This window comes from Drosophila grimshawi, unplaced genomic scaffold (genome assembly GCF_018153295.1).
Source record: "Drosophila grimshawi isolate 15287-2541.00 unplaced genomic scaffold, ASM1815329v1 contig_1367, whole genome shotgun sequence".
NCBI classification, from domain to species: domain Eukaryota; kingdom Metazoa; phylum Arthropoda; class Insecta; order Diptera; family Drosophilidae; genus Drosophila; species Drosophila grimshawi.
Window position 1 is genome coordinate 13,500,636 of NW_025062889.1, and position 15,358 is coordinate 13,515,993.

Below are 15,358 nucleotides of genomic sequence, written 5' to 3' on the forward strand. Positions count from 1 at the left end.
GAGATAGAGAGAGGAGTGGAGGAGATATTGCCGGCACGACTCTCTGTGCTCTCCAACGGAGCTTTTTAACGCACAAGCGAAAAGCTCTCGGCTGTGTTATTATTGTTTACACACGAAACCGTTATCAGAATTCAAGGTCTTCGGCTTATGCAGCGAGACGCTCTCGTTTTTGTTTTCGTTTTCGTTTTCGTTGGCGCTCTCATTTCACATTTCTTGGCGCTGGCAGCACCTGTGCGCCGCCGTCTATTTAACCTGGCTGCCCAATCTATAATGCGACAGTCAGTTCCACGAAAGTGGCCCAGAAAGTTGCGCGCGTTGCCCACCAAGCGAGTGGTGCCCCCGAAAGGAGTTGAACTCGTATCTTTGTCTTAGTCCAAGTGAATTTGTGTTACCATTTTGGTGTAGGGCCAACTACCCAACACTACGTTAAGCGGGAGCCATGAGGATCCAGCGGCATTTTGTGGTAATTACCAACTGTGTCAGCGACTGGGAAAGATAGTGTGAAATGCATGTGTTGTTGATGTTGATGTTGCTGTTGTTGGTTTTATTGTTTTTATCTTGGTTTAGCCAGCCAAGTGAAGCTAATGGAATACAATTTTGTCAGTTAAGTGCAGTTTTATAATAGATGCGTACAATTTGTTTACGACACTGCGACAAAGATGAGCACATATATGGAAATATATGTAAATTATGACGGCATGCTTCACATGTTTCTTTCAGCAATGTTGAACATTGCAAAATTCAAACTTAGTTTGGGCTTTAAATGTGCGATGTGAAGAAAGTAATTTAATGCGTACAATATTCATATTTTAGGCATAGTGAAGCAATTACTATACGTCATTACTACGCAATTAAATAAATAATTACCTTAAATCTGTTTTCTTGATTCTTCAATAGTAATTCAATTTGATCACTCATTAAAGTTGATTGATACGCTTCGAAATTTATTATTTCAGAGCCTATTTTTGTTGTTCAATAATATTTATAATCAATTTGAAATATTTGTGGAAAGTTATATTGAATGATCTAATAAAGATCTAATAAATGATTCGAAAGAAAATAGCTAACATTAGTCTGCAGCTTATAATTTATATTAGTTTATATTAAATGTTAGGCAGACAACAAAATTGGTATCTATTTATTTATTTATAACAAAAGTATAATCTTCATAGAAAACTTATAAGCAAAAAATCAAAACTCTTTTGTATTTCACAAGTGATTATTGTATATTATTGCTTACTTATCTCATAGGATGTTTAGGAAACCATTATGCTTAGGTGTATGGTTAAAAATTTGCACCTGGACTGAAAATATTGAATGCGTGTCAAGCTAATTTCCATAATCAATTTTCCAACTTGTACACTTTCCTTCCTAGATAATTGTCGCCTGTCAACAGCACGATATTTTCTTCTTTTCCAACTTTGTGGCCTTTTCAATCGCTTTGAGACGCATTGTCAACAATTAAAAGCGCACAAATATGACATCGCTATGTTTTCATTAGCGCTTCGCCTTCGAATTGCAATGGGCTCTTTTCCCTCACGATCGATGATCCAACGCGCAGCAGAAACTAGTCGAGCCAAGATAGCAGACGGCATCACTTGCAAGTGACTTTCACTGCCAACCGACTGCGGAAATTGTGGCTAAGTCGACATCTGAGCCAGCTACGCACGCAGTCGACAGCCCAACACTTTAGGCCACAATTAGCACCCTCAGTGCAAGTGATGAGATAATTTTTTTGCCGGTCGCTAATTTCCATTTCATAATCGGATCGTGCGCAGATTGATTGGTTTTTAAATTTAAGAGATTATGATTTTGTGAAATACCCATGCCCAAAGTTGACAATAAATTAACGCCAAACGCTTTGACCTCGCCAGCGCTACCAAACATAGAGCTTTATACTTGCAACAGCGGTGACGCCAACGCCAACGAATCGAACAGATCCCAAAAAATTTGCATAATGAAAACACAATATTTTTAGCCACATAAAGAAAGAGGCCAGGCCCAAAAACTAATTCCATAAAAACACAATGTCATTGTGACCTACAGTCAGGTCAGGCTTCATCAAGTTGAACTGCCATATTTAAATAAAAACACACTGACGCAACATTTCACTCTTACTTTTTGTCTCACTGTCAATGGACTTTCAGCCCAAACAATGCAAAAAAAAAACAGCAACAACAATACCTGGAGAATGGGACAAAATGAGTCGACGACTCGCTGACCCAGTTAAAACCCGTTTTTGGTTTTTACGCTTCACATGAAGAATATTTAATTAATTAACATAATCGTTGCGAATTCGCGTTGATCCCCAAGTGGGCAAGTTCGTTGCCTAAGTCTTTTGTTTGATTGACTAACACTAAACCGATTTTGCTTCGCTTGCAGTTGGGCCTGCTCGGTGCGCTCTCTGTGGCCACCGGAGGCAGCCATGCCAAAGCTGTGGGAGATCAACAGACAGCCGAGTCTCAGGTAAGCGGCAAGAGCGTCGCACAACAGCGTATCGGCCACTTTGGCCTCGGTCTCGATGTCGGCATTGATGAGCATCACATACACGAGCATGTGCACCATGAGCACCACGAACATCACGATCCGGGCTATTGGAAGAAGAAAGTCACGTGGAAGGAGGGCTGGAAGAAGATATGGAATCCAGCCAAGAAACAAATCTGGAATCCATCGTGGAAAAAGGTGAGTGCTTCAACATATTTAGTGGCATTCCTTAACTAAGATCTTTATTGTTATTTGCAGATATACAAGCCACATTGGGTTAAGGTGCCTGGCTGGAAGGAGATTCAGGTGCCCGCATGGAAGCAAATATGGGTAAGTCACAGCAGGCACGTTATTTTTTTTTAAGTTTTCTATAACTCACACATATTTTATCAAAGGTGCCCCATTGGAAAGAGATTTTGGTGCCCGCATGGAAGGATATTCAGGTTCCCGATTGGAAGCAGTATTGGACACCCGAACTAGTCAAGGTAAAGTTCAACATTTCAAAAAACCAACTAGGAATTTTTTTTATCTATTTAAATTTCTTCAGGTTGGCATTCCCGGCGAAAAGTTTTTGGGCAAGGATCACGAGGGTTGGGAATATACTAGCCACGATTTGTGGAAGAAGAAAGTTGTCTGGAAATCACATTGGAAGAAAATCTGGAAGCCAGCCAAGAAACAAATCTGGGTGCCTGATAAGAAGCTGGAATGGAAGGAAGCGTGGAAACAGTACTGGAAACCAGGCAAAAAGCAAATCTGGAACGACAAACTGGAGTGGAAGGAAGCATGGAAACAGATCTGGGTGCCTGGCTGGAAGGAAATTTGGGTGCCTGGCTGGAAGAAAATCTGGAAGCCAGTTGTTATCTCCGAATGGTTCCCCACACCCGATCACCATCACGATCACCATCACGATATTGGCTGGGATCGCAAAGATACCGCGGACGCCAAATCAAATGACAAAGTTGTGTGGAAACGCGATGACAGCAACGCAGCAGGCGCAAAGCCAACGCAACTACAGCCGGTGACCAGTGCAGATTTCCAAGCTAAAACGCTGGAGGCAGCCAAATCAACGGCAGCCGTTGCTGCCGACGGTGCCACAACACAGCCATTTAAGTTTCCGGGCGCGTAGGACGCCTCTGAATATATATATGTATAATAATATGAGCAAATGCCACACGCCCAGTTCCAAGCTCCTTGTAAATAGTTGTAAACCAGTCGCTAGCTAGTAAGGCCTTCATTTTGCTATTGGCAACCATTTAAATTATCAGTAGACATAAAACAGCGTTTAATTAACAAATAAATAAATAAACAAATAAATAAATACTTAATAATAGTTGTCAGTCTTTCAGGCCAAGCTCGAGTGCAGCTACAGTTTATCCTGCTTTTGCTCCTCCCAGGCATCCGGTGCCGGCGCATTGGGCAGCGGCACCCACTCGGTTAATATGGTAGGTGTCCACACTTTCTTCCAAACCGGCTCGTAAATGCGTTTGGCCCGCCAGTATTTCACCCAGCGCGCATTCCAGGTGGTCCTATTTGTCCAGAAGCCGTCCAAATCTGGATCCGCTGTATCCGTATGACGCACACTATACAATGGCAATACAGGAAGTGCGCCGTCGCAGTTTAGGTGAAAGTCGTTTGGCTAGACAAGTATTGCGCAATCACATCCAAAACACTTACATGGTCGTAGTCTTGCCGCCCACACTTTCGTCAATGGTCAAGCAGAGCAGTAGCCACAACAAGAGAAGTGGCAAAGCCAGCACACAAATTGGACGCCCACTGCTATTGGGTTTTGTGTGCAACGTCATCATCCTGTCAGCGACATTGCTCGCGTCGCTATCTCCAATTGTAGACCCTTTCATGTTTCGCAATTGACTGACGCGATTTCAGACTTTTCTCTTAGTGTTAAATAGCTCCACATGGTGTGGCACCACTTATTAAAATTCATGCAGCGTGCAGCGCTCAAATGAATTGCAAATTCGAGCACTTTGCACGAGCAATGCTTGAAAATTGTTATAAATAACGTACGCCGCATTATATAACATCAGATGTACATGCTTAAAGAAAGAGCGATCGTTTTTGTGTAGTTTGATTTAATAGACTTTTTTTTTGTTTTTCGTTGTTGCATTTCTTTAATGCTTAAGGTAAAATTTGCAAATCAAATATGTGTCTGTGTGGATGACAAAGCTTAAGTAAAATATCTAAAGTAAGTGTGTAAAGTAACTGTTACCCATAGTTAACATAAATTTCGTTTGTTTGTGTTTTAAGAATCCAAGTTGTATTGTCTATAGAACATGCAACATTTTAATATATATGCTTATGATGAAACTTATATATTTACCCTAGCATGCAACATACATATACAGTATATATTTGATATCAATATTTTTATCTATGTTTAAAGCCTATAATTTTCGTTTGTAGTATGCGTTGTGTATATGTTTATTATTTTTTTCGTTTTTGATTCTTTGTTACAAAGTAGTTAAGCAAACGTCTCAGTAGACACTTGAAAATTAGAAATTAATTTATTAATTATAGTTAGTTAGACTTGGCCTAAGAAAAGGCGGTACAAAGTTTTGCATAAAGTGCAGTTGCATTCTTTCTATAGTAATATAAATATAAATCGCTTTTCATTTAAAATTAATATGGCACAAATAGCGCATATGAACATACAAAAAAAAATTAAATATGTCGAAATGGTTTTCTGTTTTTTATGCTAATTACATTACAAGATACAAAACAAAACACATACACAGAGAGTTACGTACAGGACAGAAAGCAATCGATAGTCACAGCTTATAATAAATGAGAAATCGGCTTAAGAGTCTAAATACATATATCCAATATATATTATTTGCTGCGACTATGCTAATATCATTATATTGCTATTGTTTTCGAGTGTCTGTGTTCTTGAGTGTGTTCCTGTACTGATTCACCATTAACTTCATTATCTACTTCGTATTCTTTTTGCTCTGCTAGTCTGTCAGTCTTTTGAAATACCATTTGAAATTGTTTCATTTGCAAATTATAATTTGTTCGTTAGTTGGTTTGTTTGTGGTTGATGTGTGGTGTTTTCAGTTTTTTTTTTATGTGTGGTGTTCTATCAAGCAGAGAGCTGCGGGAATGTTCTGTGGTAGTTGTAGTGGTTGCAACATGACATCGTGAGTAAGTTAACAGCTACATAACTAAACCTAATTGTTGAGTACATAAGTTCAATTTCGAGAGGGTTGGTGGTGTCCGGCTCACTCTGGCTGACTCACTCGAAGGACATCAGATTGGCAGGCAGTGGCTTTGGCACGCGCGTCGTTGCCAGCTTACAAATGGCGTTCGTCCATAGATGCGTCATCTGCGGACTATCTGTGCGAAACTTATAAACGGTGCCCAGGGTGCGGTGGTATATCTCAAAGGTGTTCTTATGTTTCGTGTTGTCGCTAACTTGGGCATACCAGCCCTCCAGGGGGCACACCTTGCACGGCTCACGCTTGAAGTCGCCACGGTCGCTACCCTTGAACGACTTGGGCGGAAAGTAGACGAGCGAATTGGCCCAGATCTGCACCCAGTAGCGTTGCCAGGAGGCCACCGCCGGTTTGCGGCCCTCCTTCTGCACAGTCTTGCGTCGCAGACATCCCTGCATCGCAGCGGCTGCCTCTGGTGACATCAGATCGCAATTACTACCCGTAAAGTCGCATAGGTTGCCCTCAGCACTCTCCAGCGAGGTCAGATCCGCATTGGACAGCGCATCGCTGTGCTCCAGCACGGAGTCGTCGAGCAGATGATGACGCGGCTGTTGCAGCGGTAGATCGTGCTCCAGGTGCAGGAAATGCGGATGTCCATCGCAGTTGTTCGGCGCAATTTTACCAAAGATGCTGCGAAAGCAAACATAAAATCGATTTTAGTGTTGAATTGGCACAATTAGGGCCAAAACATATACACACAAGGGGGCGTCATGCAGGCAAGCGTTTAATATGGCATAAACAAATTGTATCAATGTAAGGCAACAAAGAGCGCGTCTGTATGAGAGATTGTAAGTGTGATGTATATATGATGTGGGGCAGATGAGCTAAATGAAACGAAAATAGTTCGGAAGAATTTATACAACTTATTTACACCCAAAGCAGCAGAGAGCATTAAGCGTGTGTGGGCGTGTGATTTGTTTTTGTTAAAGTGGGCATATGTTTTAATACCCTTGCTGAGCATTCACTTGCTTTGTCAGCGGCCCCAAAGCATATATACAATTTATGTGTACATATATATATTCTTAATCAGATTAGCAACACCGTTCAAATGTGTAAACAGTTGTTATGGCTTATCTCGAAGAAACTGTCATATTATTTGCAGCATCGGACTTATGCTAAATCAAAACAAATTATAATATTTAAGGTACAACTTGACAATACGAGATTAATATAATAATAAAGCTCACAGCGTGTGCAAGGGTATTTCAAATTCGGCATGCCGAAAATACTTGTTCATTGTGTTTAGTTGTTTGGTTGTTTTGTTTTTGGTCTTGTTTACATGGAAGCATTTTAGATTGGGTCCGTGCACAAACTGATAGAAACTGATAATGTTAGAAAACAGCTGATTAAATATCCTAGCTACGGTCAACACGTTGGGGCACTCACCGGCGGCATCTGCAGCGCTTGTTGGAGATTGTGCCAATGCCCGGCGCAATCATCACAATGCAGCACTGGCACCGTTGTGCAAAGTTGCGCGGCAAGCTGCTGCTGCGAAATCTAGTGTGCCACCAAAGGAGGCAGTTACGGTAACATACACAAATATACAGAGATACGGATACGAGGATACAGAACAAAAGCAAAGCATAAAAGCATAAGTGAGACAATAATAATTATAATCACAATAAGATTAATAGTAACGTTTGATTAGGACCCCCATGGTTCAGTCCAATAGCGCAGTGAGTTTTGTGTCGAGTGGTGGTTAAAAAAGAAATTGAAAGTTTTTTTTTTGTTGTTTTTTTTTTTTTGGGACGAGACACGAAAAGTGTTTGTTTGGCAGTTAGAAAATGCGCGCAAAGATTTCATTTACGGCTGCTGTGAGGAACTTACTTCGTGCCCAGGCTGCGACACTTGCGATGGCCGGGCACAAACTTGGTGCCACTGGCCATGCGCATGGAGCCAATTGTCTTGGCCGGCGATAGACTTAAACAACCCAACGCTGGCGCCACAGACTCCACATTAAACGATTCCTTTGAGCTGCACGACGACGAACTGGGCCCAGAGGGCGAGGCGGGTTCCAGGCTCAGCGAGCGTCTGTTTAAATATAGAAAAGAGATTTAGTTCTCTCATGTTCGATATCAAGTTTTATGAGTCGCCTTACTTGTACTGATCCTCCTCGAATATGTTCTGCAACTCCTCAATGTAGCGTATGGACGTCAGATACTTCTGTGTGGACTCGTGCGGCTGTATGTGCTGATAATCCGATTGCTGATAGTTGGAGATGACGCGCAATATGTTGTTCATCTTGTTGCGTCGCTGCTCTGGCTCCAGGCCGCCCTTATGCGGATGCGCCAAATCAATGTAGATTAAATCGGTGAGAAATAGTCCCAAATACGGTATGCACGGCAAACGCAGACTTTCCAAATACGAGCGCAGATTAGACCAATTATTTTGATCGCTAAATATATCGCTTAGTCGCTCAAACGATTGTCGATCCTTTTTGGACAGACAGGCCCAGGTTTTCTTCAGACGATAAATGCTGGCACTTTGCATGGCAGAAATAATAGCAAACAGCGAGTGCAGATTGTTCAACTCGTGCAGTTTTTTGGCCACCTGAAATGGGCATGTGATTGAGAAATGTTATTGAAACCAGTCAACGACTATAACTGACTTTGAATATGTGATCTCTATTAAAACACTATATACCAGTGGAAAACAATATAATACACTATTATCACACGTTCAGTAGTGTCACTATTCATTGTTAACATTTCTGATTGCAATTAACAAACAATGAAGCTGGCAAAAAAAGACTTTAATTGTATAAATTGACTTCAGCTTAAGGCTTTTAGATGCATACACATTTTGTGACACTGCCAGTGTATAATTAATTTCATTGTGTTGCGCAAACAAGCTTCACTCTTCAATTGAGTGAATACAATTAATCTCTCTCGTTTGAAATATTGTCTGGCATCAATTTAATAGTAGTCTTTCTACCAGCACCCACCTTAATGAAGTGTGTCATGACCTCTGCACGCTGCTTGGGCTGTTCGCCGTTTAGGATCTCCTGCACTGTCCAAAAACTGGTGTGATTGAAGCGCTTGGTGAACGCAACAATATTGGGCGTGACCACATGCTTGTCCTTTTTGGTCCAGGCGCAGCTGCTGAGCTCATCGGGCTGTATGAGCGCAAAAACTGGAAAGTCGAGCAGTGTTATCTGATTTGCCAGCAGATCGGCGGGAACACGCAATGCACTCAAAATGACCGCATCCAGTTCTTTGATGGAGCCATGCGCCGGCAGACTCTGAGATTTATTCGCTGGCGCTGCAGTTGTACTGCAAGTGAACAATTGCTTAAATATTTATAAATTGATTGCACAAAGCGTTTGTTCAACTTACGCTATGCTGTAGTAGCAACCCGGCGAGTCTGGCGAAGAGCTAAAGCTAGTCAAGCAGCCAATGGAGTTCTTGCGACGTGTGCTCTTTATATTCAGCGTTTTGCTGGTTGGCTGCTGTGCCTGAATTTGTTCCGTTCGCAGCTCCTTTTGTGCCTTCTCCTGACGCAAACAGGCCATGGTGTGTGCATTGCCAGTGGAACCACGATGCTTCATCAACTGCCGCGTCAGCTGCGGCGATGATTGCTGCTGTTGGTGACACGGCGACTGCGTTGGGGAGGCCTTGACATAACTCTGTCCATCATAAGCTACATAGTCCGCTGTTGGTTTTCTGCTCAGCTGTGGAAACATTTTAGACTATAAGTCAAGGATTCAGTTAGAGGGTGCGGCGGCAAACTTACCTCTGAATAGCGCAGATTATCCGTGGACAGATCGCGCGATATTTCCGAATAGCGCATCATAGCAATCGTTTCAGTCGTTCAATAACCACTTTGCCGATACTCTGTTAATGAATGAAGTTTTGTATATAGATCAATTAGATGTTTATATATATTTATTTAAATATTTTTTACTTCTGCGAAAACTGCGGCTTCTGCTGAATAACTTTTCTGATGTTGCTCCGTGCGCGCGGCAGCCTGTTTGTTTACTGAAACTCATTTTGTGCTGCGGCTGCAACAAAAGTCACAATGCAGAACAACAATAACAAGTAACAAGCATTAAAACAAAAAACTGGCGGCTTCAAGCTTCAGCCAATGCAGCGTGTGGCACGCTTCGCTGCTCAATTTCCACAGCGGCGGACAATGTGAGTCACGCGGCAAGCGGCACGAAAAGACCTGGATCTGGTATTTTATGGCAGCAGCAGCAGCACTGGCTACTGTTATAGCTGTCGATTGGGTTTTTGGGGGTGCCAATGCACCACACAACAAAACAACAACAGCTACAACAAGCTAACGATATGCATAGAGTCAGCGGAAAGTTTAGGAAGAAAAAACAAGTCACCAAATCGGTCAATGAACCCATCAAATGCATAGCGAGTGAGAGAGATACAGAGAGAGAGAGAGAGAGAGAGAAACCCCATTTAGGCCCTATCTGATGTCCAAATAAATAACCTTGTTTAATTGCTGCACACATGCGTGTAGATAGATATTTAGACATACGTATATAGAAAGCTATATGTATGTGCATGTGCTGATGCCACACATTTCTCAAAGACTGTCTGACGGCGACCCCGTCTAATTAATTTCAATTAAGTCATAATCATTCCACAGCGAAATGCTGATCACATGCAATGACGCTCACATTTGCCAACGCCAAATGCTTTGCTTTGCGTTTGCGTTTGATTCGATTAGTCGGTCTGGCCCAAGGGAGAAATATATACACAACTATATATATATATATATATATATATAGTATGATTCGATTTTTAAAATGGACAACGCGACAGCGAAAGAAGGAAGCCATTTGTATATACATAAATGTATATTATACTACAAGTATTTACATGTATAAGTCATATTGCGAGCTCTTATCGACGACTGCTTAAATCGCATAAAAACAATGAGAAAAGTTTTGTTTATCATTTTAAAATTTCGCAAGAATTCAAGAAAAACATATTTGAAGATTGTGTGTTTAAACTGTTGGTCCGTACTACGTGCCAAATGAGAAGAATTTTGAGAAGAAAGTTGCAGGCATAAGCAAGTAGGAGAAAACCTTAAATATAGTTTGAAATGATCCCAAGAGGAATAAAAACATTATTAAAGTACGTACAAACTTCTATATTAAATGTTCTGTTCTAAGATCATCCAAAAATGGAAAAGGGCATTGAGCTAGGAGCACCATCAACCAATTTCACTCTTGCTTGTGTATTTGTTTACTATCACTATGAATTTTCCAGAATATAATTAATGTTGCTAACTTTACAAATCAATTTGGTTTATATAGTTTAATTTTGAGAATTTAACATGACATATTAAGCAAAATAAATAGGTCCATGCTTACAAAAACAAATAAACGTCTAAAAGTTGGCTTTTGTGATAGAATCTTACCTTCAAACAAACTTATAAGCTTTAGCAATGATTCCTGTTATTGTTTTATAGGCATTTTTCAATTACAGCATATTCAGCTATATAGAAAAGCAGACAGTGAAGATAAACCAGAAACTGACAGAGATTATAGGAAATAAATGTCGAGTGAGACAAAAGCGCAAACGAATTATTTTCCAGACTGCCTCAAATTTTTTTTTTCTTTCAGCAAATGGATTTTATGGATTATTTGAACTATTACAGAAACAAAAATATACATACAGCATATATACTATATATACACATATATGTGCATATATATGGTATATATACAGCTGCCAATCGATTTTGTATTGCTTTGCCCGGGGATCGATTTATGAAGATATCAAATGCAATTAACGTAAATTAACTACAATCACGTGTGTGTACGTGAGTGTGGGGTGAGTGTGGGTGTGTATTGTTCTGTTCTGTTGTTTTCCGTCTGAGTTATGGGCTTATAGAATGTTGTTGCTTTTGTTCTTACGCTTACAGGTTTCCCACGATTTATATTTATAATAAAGTGAGCCATATGTAAATATATTTCGTTTGTTTCGATTAGTTGGGTTTTTCTTTTTCTCAAATTGTTTGCAATTTTTTTCTAGCTTTTGATCTGCCTACCTATTTAATTTGTACCTACACCGGAACATTGGATTATGTATGTGCCATATAATTTGGATAATAACAAAATCTCCATTGATATTGTGGTCAGGGGCATGAAAATGTGATGGCGTCGCTCTCTGGCTGCCCGCTTTTGTTTATGCCAACCACCAACACCTACGTGATGCTATCCCACCACCCACCACCCACCACAGTCAGACACATATGAATATACGCAGTCCAATAAATATGTTTATTGTTTTTACATAAATTTCATTAAAAAAAGCAAACAAAACAGCTGCAAAGTTCGCGGAAATCAAATTGGATTGCCGCTTGTTTATCAGCCTGCAGCTTTATTTAAATAAAATACAAGTCACACATACATTTCGATATATATATATATATATATATATATATATATATATATATATATATATATATATATATAATTTATAATGTATGTGCATACTTCTATCTGAGGAATGTGTGTTGGCGTCTCCAATTGCCTCGACTCGCCAAATAGCCCTACAACTAAATTGTCCCCCTGGCTGACCCTCAAACAGATCATTCAACAGCTTTATACCATAATATTTTCTTTTGCAGCATTTACAAAATTGAGTTCTTTCCAGTTCTGATTTCTCTTCTTTTATTTTGGTTTGACGATTTTGACATATAACGCGCCGTGTAAAATATTGGATGTTGGATGGCGGGCAAGGTCAGCTGGTGTCGCCAGCGTTGACAGCGATGCCATCGTCAAGTTCAATAACCGCCACAGATTTACTTTTAAAATATATACATTGCATATATACTCGGTGTGTCTGTCCATAAATTAACCTTCGCCCCGATGGCAATGCGATTGTGAAAAGTGCATACACAATCATATACATACAGTGAACACCACAAGGGTAGTTTGCCTGTAAGTCATTTTACTATGCGAAACACATTTACTTAATCCAAGCGTATAATTTTGTCGGCATCCTTGGCGAAATTTTATACTTAAACATTTATAGCTGGATTAATGTGAATAATATTATATATTAAACGGTTTCTTGGCAAGAGAAAGTGGTACATATACAATTTTTATATAATAGATGTGTTATGGCAGCTCAAAAATTATAACATTTTGCTGCCTGCGAATGTATATTGTATACGTGGGATCCACTCGACATTTAATATTTCAAAGAATTAAGCAACAGAAGAATAAATAACAAGTTCTTTCCAAATTCAATTTACAGTTTAAGGACCTTAAGTATAATCAAAATGTTTTTTTATTTTGAGTAAAAATCCAATTTCAACAGTTTATTACAAGATCTGACGGCTGGTGTCACTAAATTTGTTTTGTAGCTATTAAACAACACTTACTGTGTACTATAAACAAAATTGAATTCATTGAGGTGCCAAGTTGCAGCTATGCATTTCTGCTTTCATTGAGAACTTAATTGAAAGCAACTTTTCGGATTCCAGAATTTAGATTACTTATCAGCATTTAAATGTTTTCAATTGCAATGCAAATTCAAGCCAAGTGCATTTAATTTATGCGCAAGTAGATGAACAACGACTAAGTGTCATTATCAGTACATTTTCGTACATATTCATGCATATATATATTTATATATGTATGTGTGTGTGCGTGTGTAATAAGCACTTGTAATCACAGCCGCTGGGTAACAAGAGAAACTACACAATGCAAATAAAAAGAAAACAAAGCAAAAAAAAAAAAACTGCAACAAAAACAAAACAAACCGAAGCCAACAGGAAGGCCAAGCACATAGAATAATGAGCTTGCCTCTGCGGCTCTGCGGCTCGCTTTCTGCTGACGCTCAGTCAGCGTTGTAGCGTGATTCTTGTGCTCGTTCTCTTGTTCTCTGATCCGCGCGCCGTAAAGTGGGTCAAGCCTCGAAACTAGAAACGCAGCCACAATCCGTATGTAGGTACAAATGTACATCTCTACATATTTACCATAAGTGCGTGTACTTTTCGAGTGTTGCCTGCGCCGAGTAGAGCCAAGAGCCAATGAGCTGAGCAATAACAATGCACGACTCGAGGAGCCTTAAAAACGACTGAATTTTCTACGCAGTCAAAAACATCTGGCCTGAAACGCTTCACCCTCCCTCCCTCCCTGCCAGTCAGTCAGTCCGTTAGTCAGCCAGTCAGCCAGCCAGGCATTCAGGCAGTCAGGCAGGCCTTCCTGCCTGCGCATCCTGTTTAACAAGTAACAAGCAAAACAACAGCTGGAAAATATTTCCACAAAGTGAAACTCAAATTTTGTGCCAAGGGGCGTCGTTGCTATGCGTCTATTTGTGTGTGTGTATTTATACTTATATATATTTATATATGTCTGACACTGGTGTATACAGTAGTCAAATACATATAAATCAATTTTGTATTTATCAATAATATAAATCAATTTTATTTTGTGTTGATCTTATTCAAATTATTTTCGACAATAATAACGTGTAAATATGAGTCATTAACAAAGATCTTCAACGATTAGAAACTCATCTACAAACGAAGTATTTTAATTGTCAAGCGTCCGCTGTACACTGTGCATACTGCTTGCTGCTTATTATGAATTATTCGTGGTTGTCTGATAACATTTGCTTATCACATTATCTAAGTCTATAAGTTTATCGCTAAAGAAAAGGAAACGACTCTAAGTGTATTTTTATTGATTTGCTGCAGCGATGAATCACAATTTTACTCATTAGCCGGTAATATAAGAAAAGTTAAGCACAGAAGCAAGCAACAACAGCTGCACACACAGAGAAACCCCTAACAAATCGATAACAATGATTTTTGAATACACCTAATGCCGCCTCCCTTTTTTGCCTCTTGTCACACGCAATTTTGTATATGCCGTCGGCAACACTGTTAATGCTTAGCCTTTGTATGCAAAGTGTGGCCAAAGTAGCCACCTCTGCCTCCCCCCTTCCACACCTACTATCCAGTTTCGTAATCGACAAGTACGCCCAAATACATAAAAATAAATATATGTATATATGTTATGTATATACACAAAAATTTGCACTTGATATAAATTTTGTGGGGCGCCCAGTGCCAGCCCAGAATAGAGCGATGCATCTCGATGCGAGACACTTATTTATAAGCACAACCGTTCACGCCCCAAATAATAAAAACTAAAGAAAAAAAACAGACAAAAATCACTTACCTAAATAACAAGAGCGACAACAACAGCAGCAGGTTCATCTGTGTTAAGGAACCAAAGCATATTTAATTGCTACTCGCTTTAATTCTAAGCGCTAGTTTCACTCCAAGTCCAACATGCAACCGCATTGGCAGCGTTGGCGATGTCGACACCGACTTTCGCGTTTTTATGCCCGCAAGACTTCAAATTGTATTTGTGAATTAATTAATATGAAATAAAAACGCGCGCGGCGAACGCACATTGAATTATTATTGTCGCAATTACTGATTGGCTTCTGTTAGCAATGCGACCATTACGGCATAGACTAAAAAATACCTACGTGATTGGTGTTGGAAAGCGCTGCACCAAGTTGGCAGCGCCAACCGTCCAATATGAGAGTGCAACTGTGTGGCAACTCCGCGAATGGCCGCCTAACTGTTCAAACGTTTGATTTTCGCAGCCAATTAAATATATAATTTGAATTCTGCTGCAATAGAAATCGAGTAAATAA

At 40.0% G+C, this 15,358-nt stretch overlaps 3 protein-coding genes across 4 annotated transcripts; 1 reads left to right on the top strand and 2 right to left on the bottom strand.

Annotated features, from left to right (window-relative positions):
- The first annotated feature begins 277 nt into the window (after positions 1–277).
- LOC6560112 lies at positions 278–3,804 on the top strand. Its single transcript, XM_043215451.1, has 5 exons — positions 278–463; positions 2,383–2,682; positions 2,743–2,814; positions 2,880–2,969; positions 3,032–3,804. Exons 1-5 carry the CDS (start codon positions 440–442, stop codon positions 3,608–3,610), a joined length of 1,065 nt encoding a protein of 354 aa, XP_043071386.1. The 5' UTR covers positions 278–439; the 3' UTR covers positions 3,611–3,804.
- LOC6560113 lies at positions 3,777–4,340 on the bottom strand. Its single transcript, XM_001986698.2, has 2 exons — positions 4,159–4,340; positions 3,777–4,064 (listed from the first exon to the last, which is right to left on the bottom strand). Exons 1-2 carry the CDS (start codon positions 4,338–4,340, stop codon positions 3,848–3,850), a joined length of 399 nt encoding a protein of 132 aa, XP_001986734.2. The 3' UTR covers positions 3,777–3,847.
- Positions 4,341–4,574: 234 nt separating this feature from the next.
- On the bottom strand, positions 4,575–15,185 carry LOC6559207 (ras-specific guanine nucleotide-releasing factor RalGPS1). 2 transcript variants are annotated; one of them, XM_001986699.2, is made up of 8 exons: positions 14,872–15,083; positions 9,447–9,547; positions 9,050–9,384; positions 8,659–8,986; positions 7,813–8,264; positions 7,542–7,745; positions 7,101–7,211; positions 5,197–6,344 (listed from the first exon to the last, which is right to left on the bottom strand). In XM_001986699.2, exons 2-8 carry the CDS (start codon positions 9,504–9,506, stop codon positions 5,735–5,737), a joined length of 2,100 nt encoding a protein of 699 aa, XP_001986735.1. In that variant the 5' UTR covers positions 9,507–9,547; positions 14,872–15,083; the 3' UTR covers positions 5,197–5,734. The 2 variants fall into 2 exon arrangements, with proteins under 2 accessions (XP_032590461.1, XP_001986735.1); XM_032734570.1 differs by lacking the exon at positions 7,101–7,211 and having other exon boundaries at positions 4,575–6,344; positions 14,872–15,185.
- Positions 15,186–15,358: the final 173 nt, after the last annotated feature.

Excerpts from the sequence above, each read along its gene's own strand:
- LOC6560113 (XM_001986698.2), bottom strand. The coding sequence starts at position 4,340 with ATGAAAGGGTCTACAATTGGAGATAGCGACGCGAGCAATGTCGCTGAC. Across the intron at positions 4,065-4,158 it reads GGCGGCAAGACTACGACCAT|TGTGCGTCATACGGATACAG; the intron begins GTAAGTGTTTTG and ends GCCATTGTATAG.
- LOC6560112 (XM_043215451.1), top strand. The coding sequence starts at position 440 with ATGAGGATCCAGCGGCATTTTGTG. Across the intron at positions 464-2,382 it reads GGATCCAGCGGCATTTTGTG|TTGGGCCTGCTCGGTGCGCT; the intron begins GTAATTACCAAC and ends CTTCGCTTGCAG. Across the intron at positions 2,683-2,742 it reads GGAATCCATCGTGGAAAAAG|ATATACAAGCCACATTGGGT; the intron begins GTGAGTGCTTCA and ends TGTTATTTGCAG.
- LOC6559207 (XM_001986699.2), bottom strand. The coding sequence starts at position 9,506 with ATGATGCGCTATTCGGAAATATCGCGCGATCTGTCCACGGATAATCTG. Across the intron at positions 7,746-7,812 it reads TTCGAGGAGGATCAGTACAA|ACGCTCGCTGAGCCTGGAAC; the intron begins GTAAGGCGACTC and ends ATATTTAAACAG. Across the intron at positions 7,212-7,541 it reads TGTCGCAGCCTGGGCACGAA|ATTTCGCAGCAGCAGCTTGC; the intron begins GTAAGTTCCTCA and ends GTGGCACACTAG.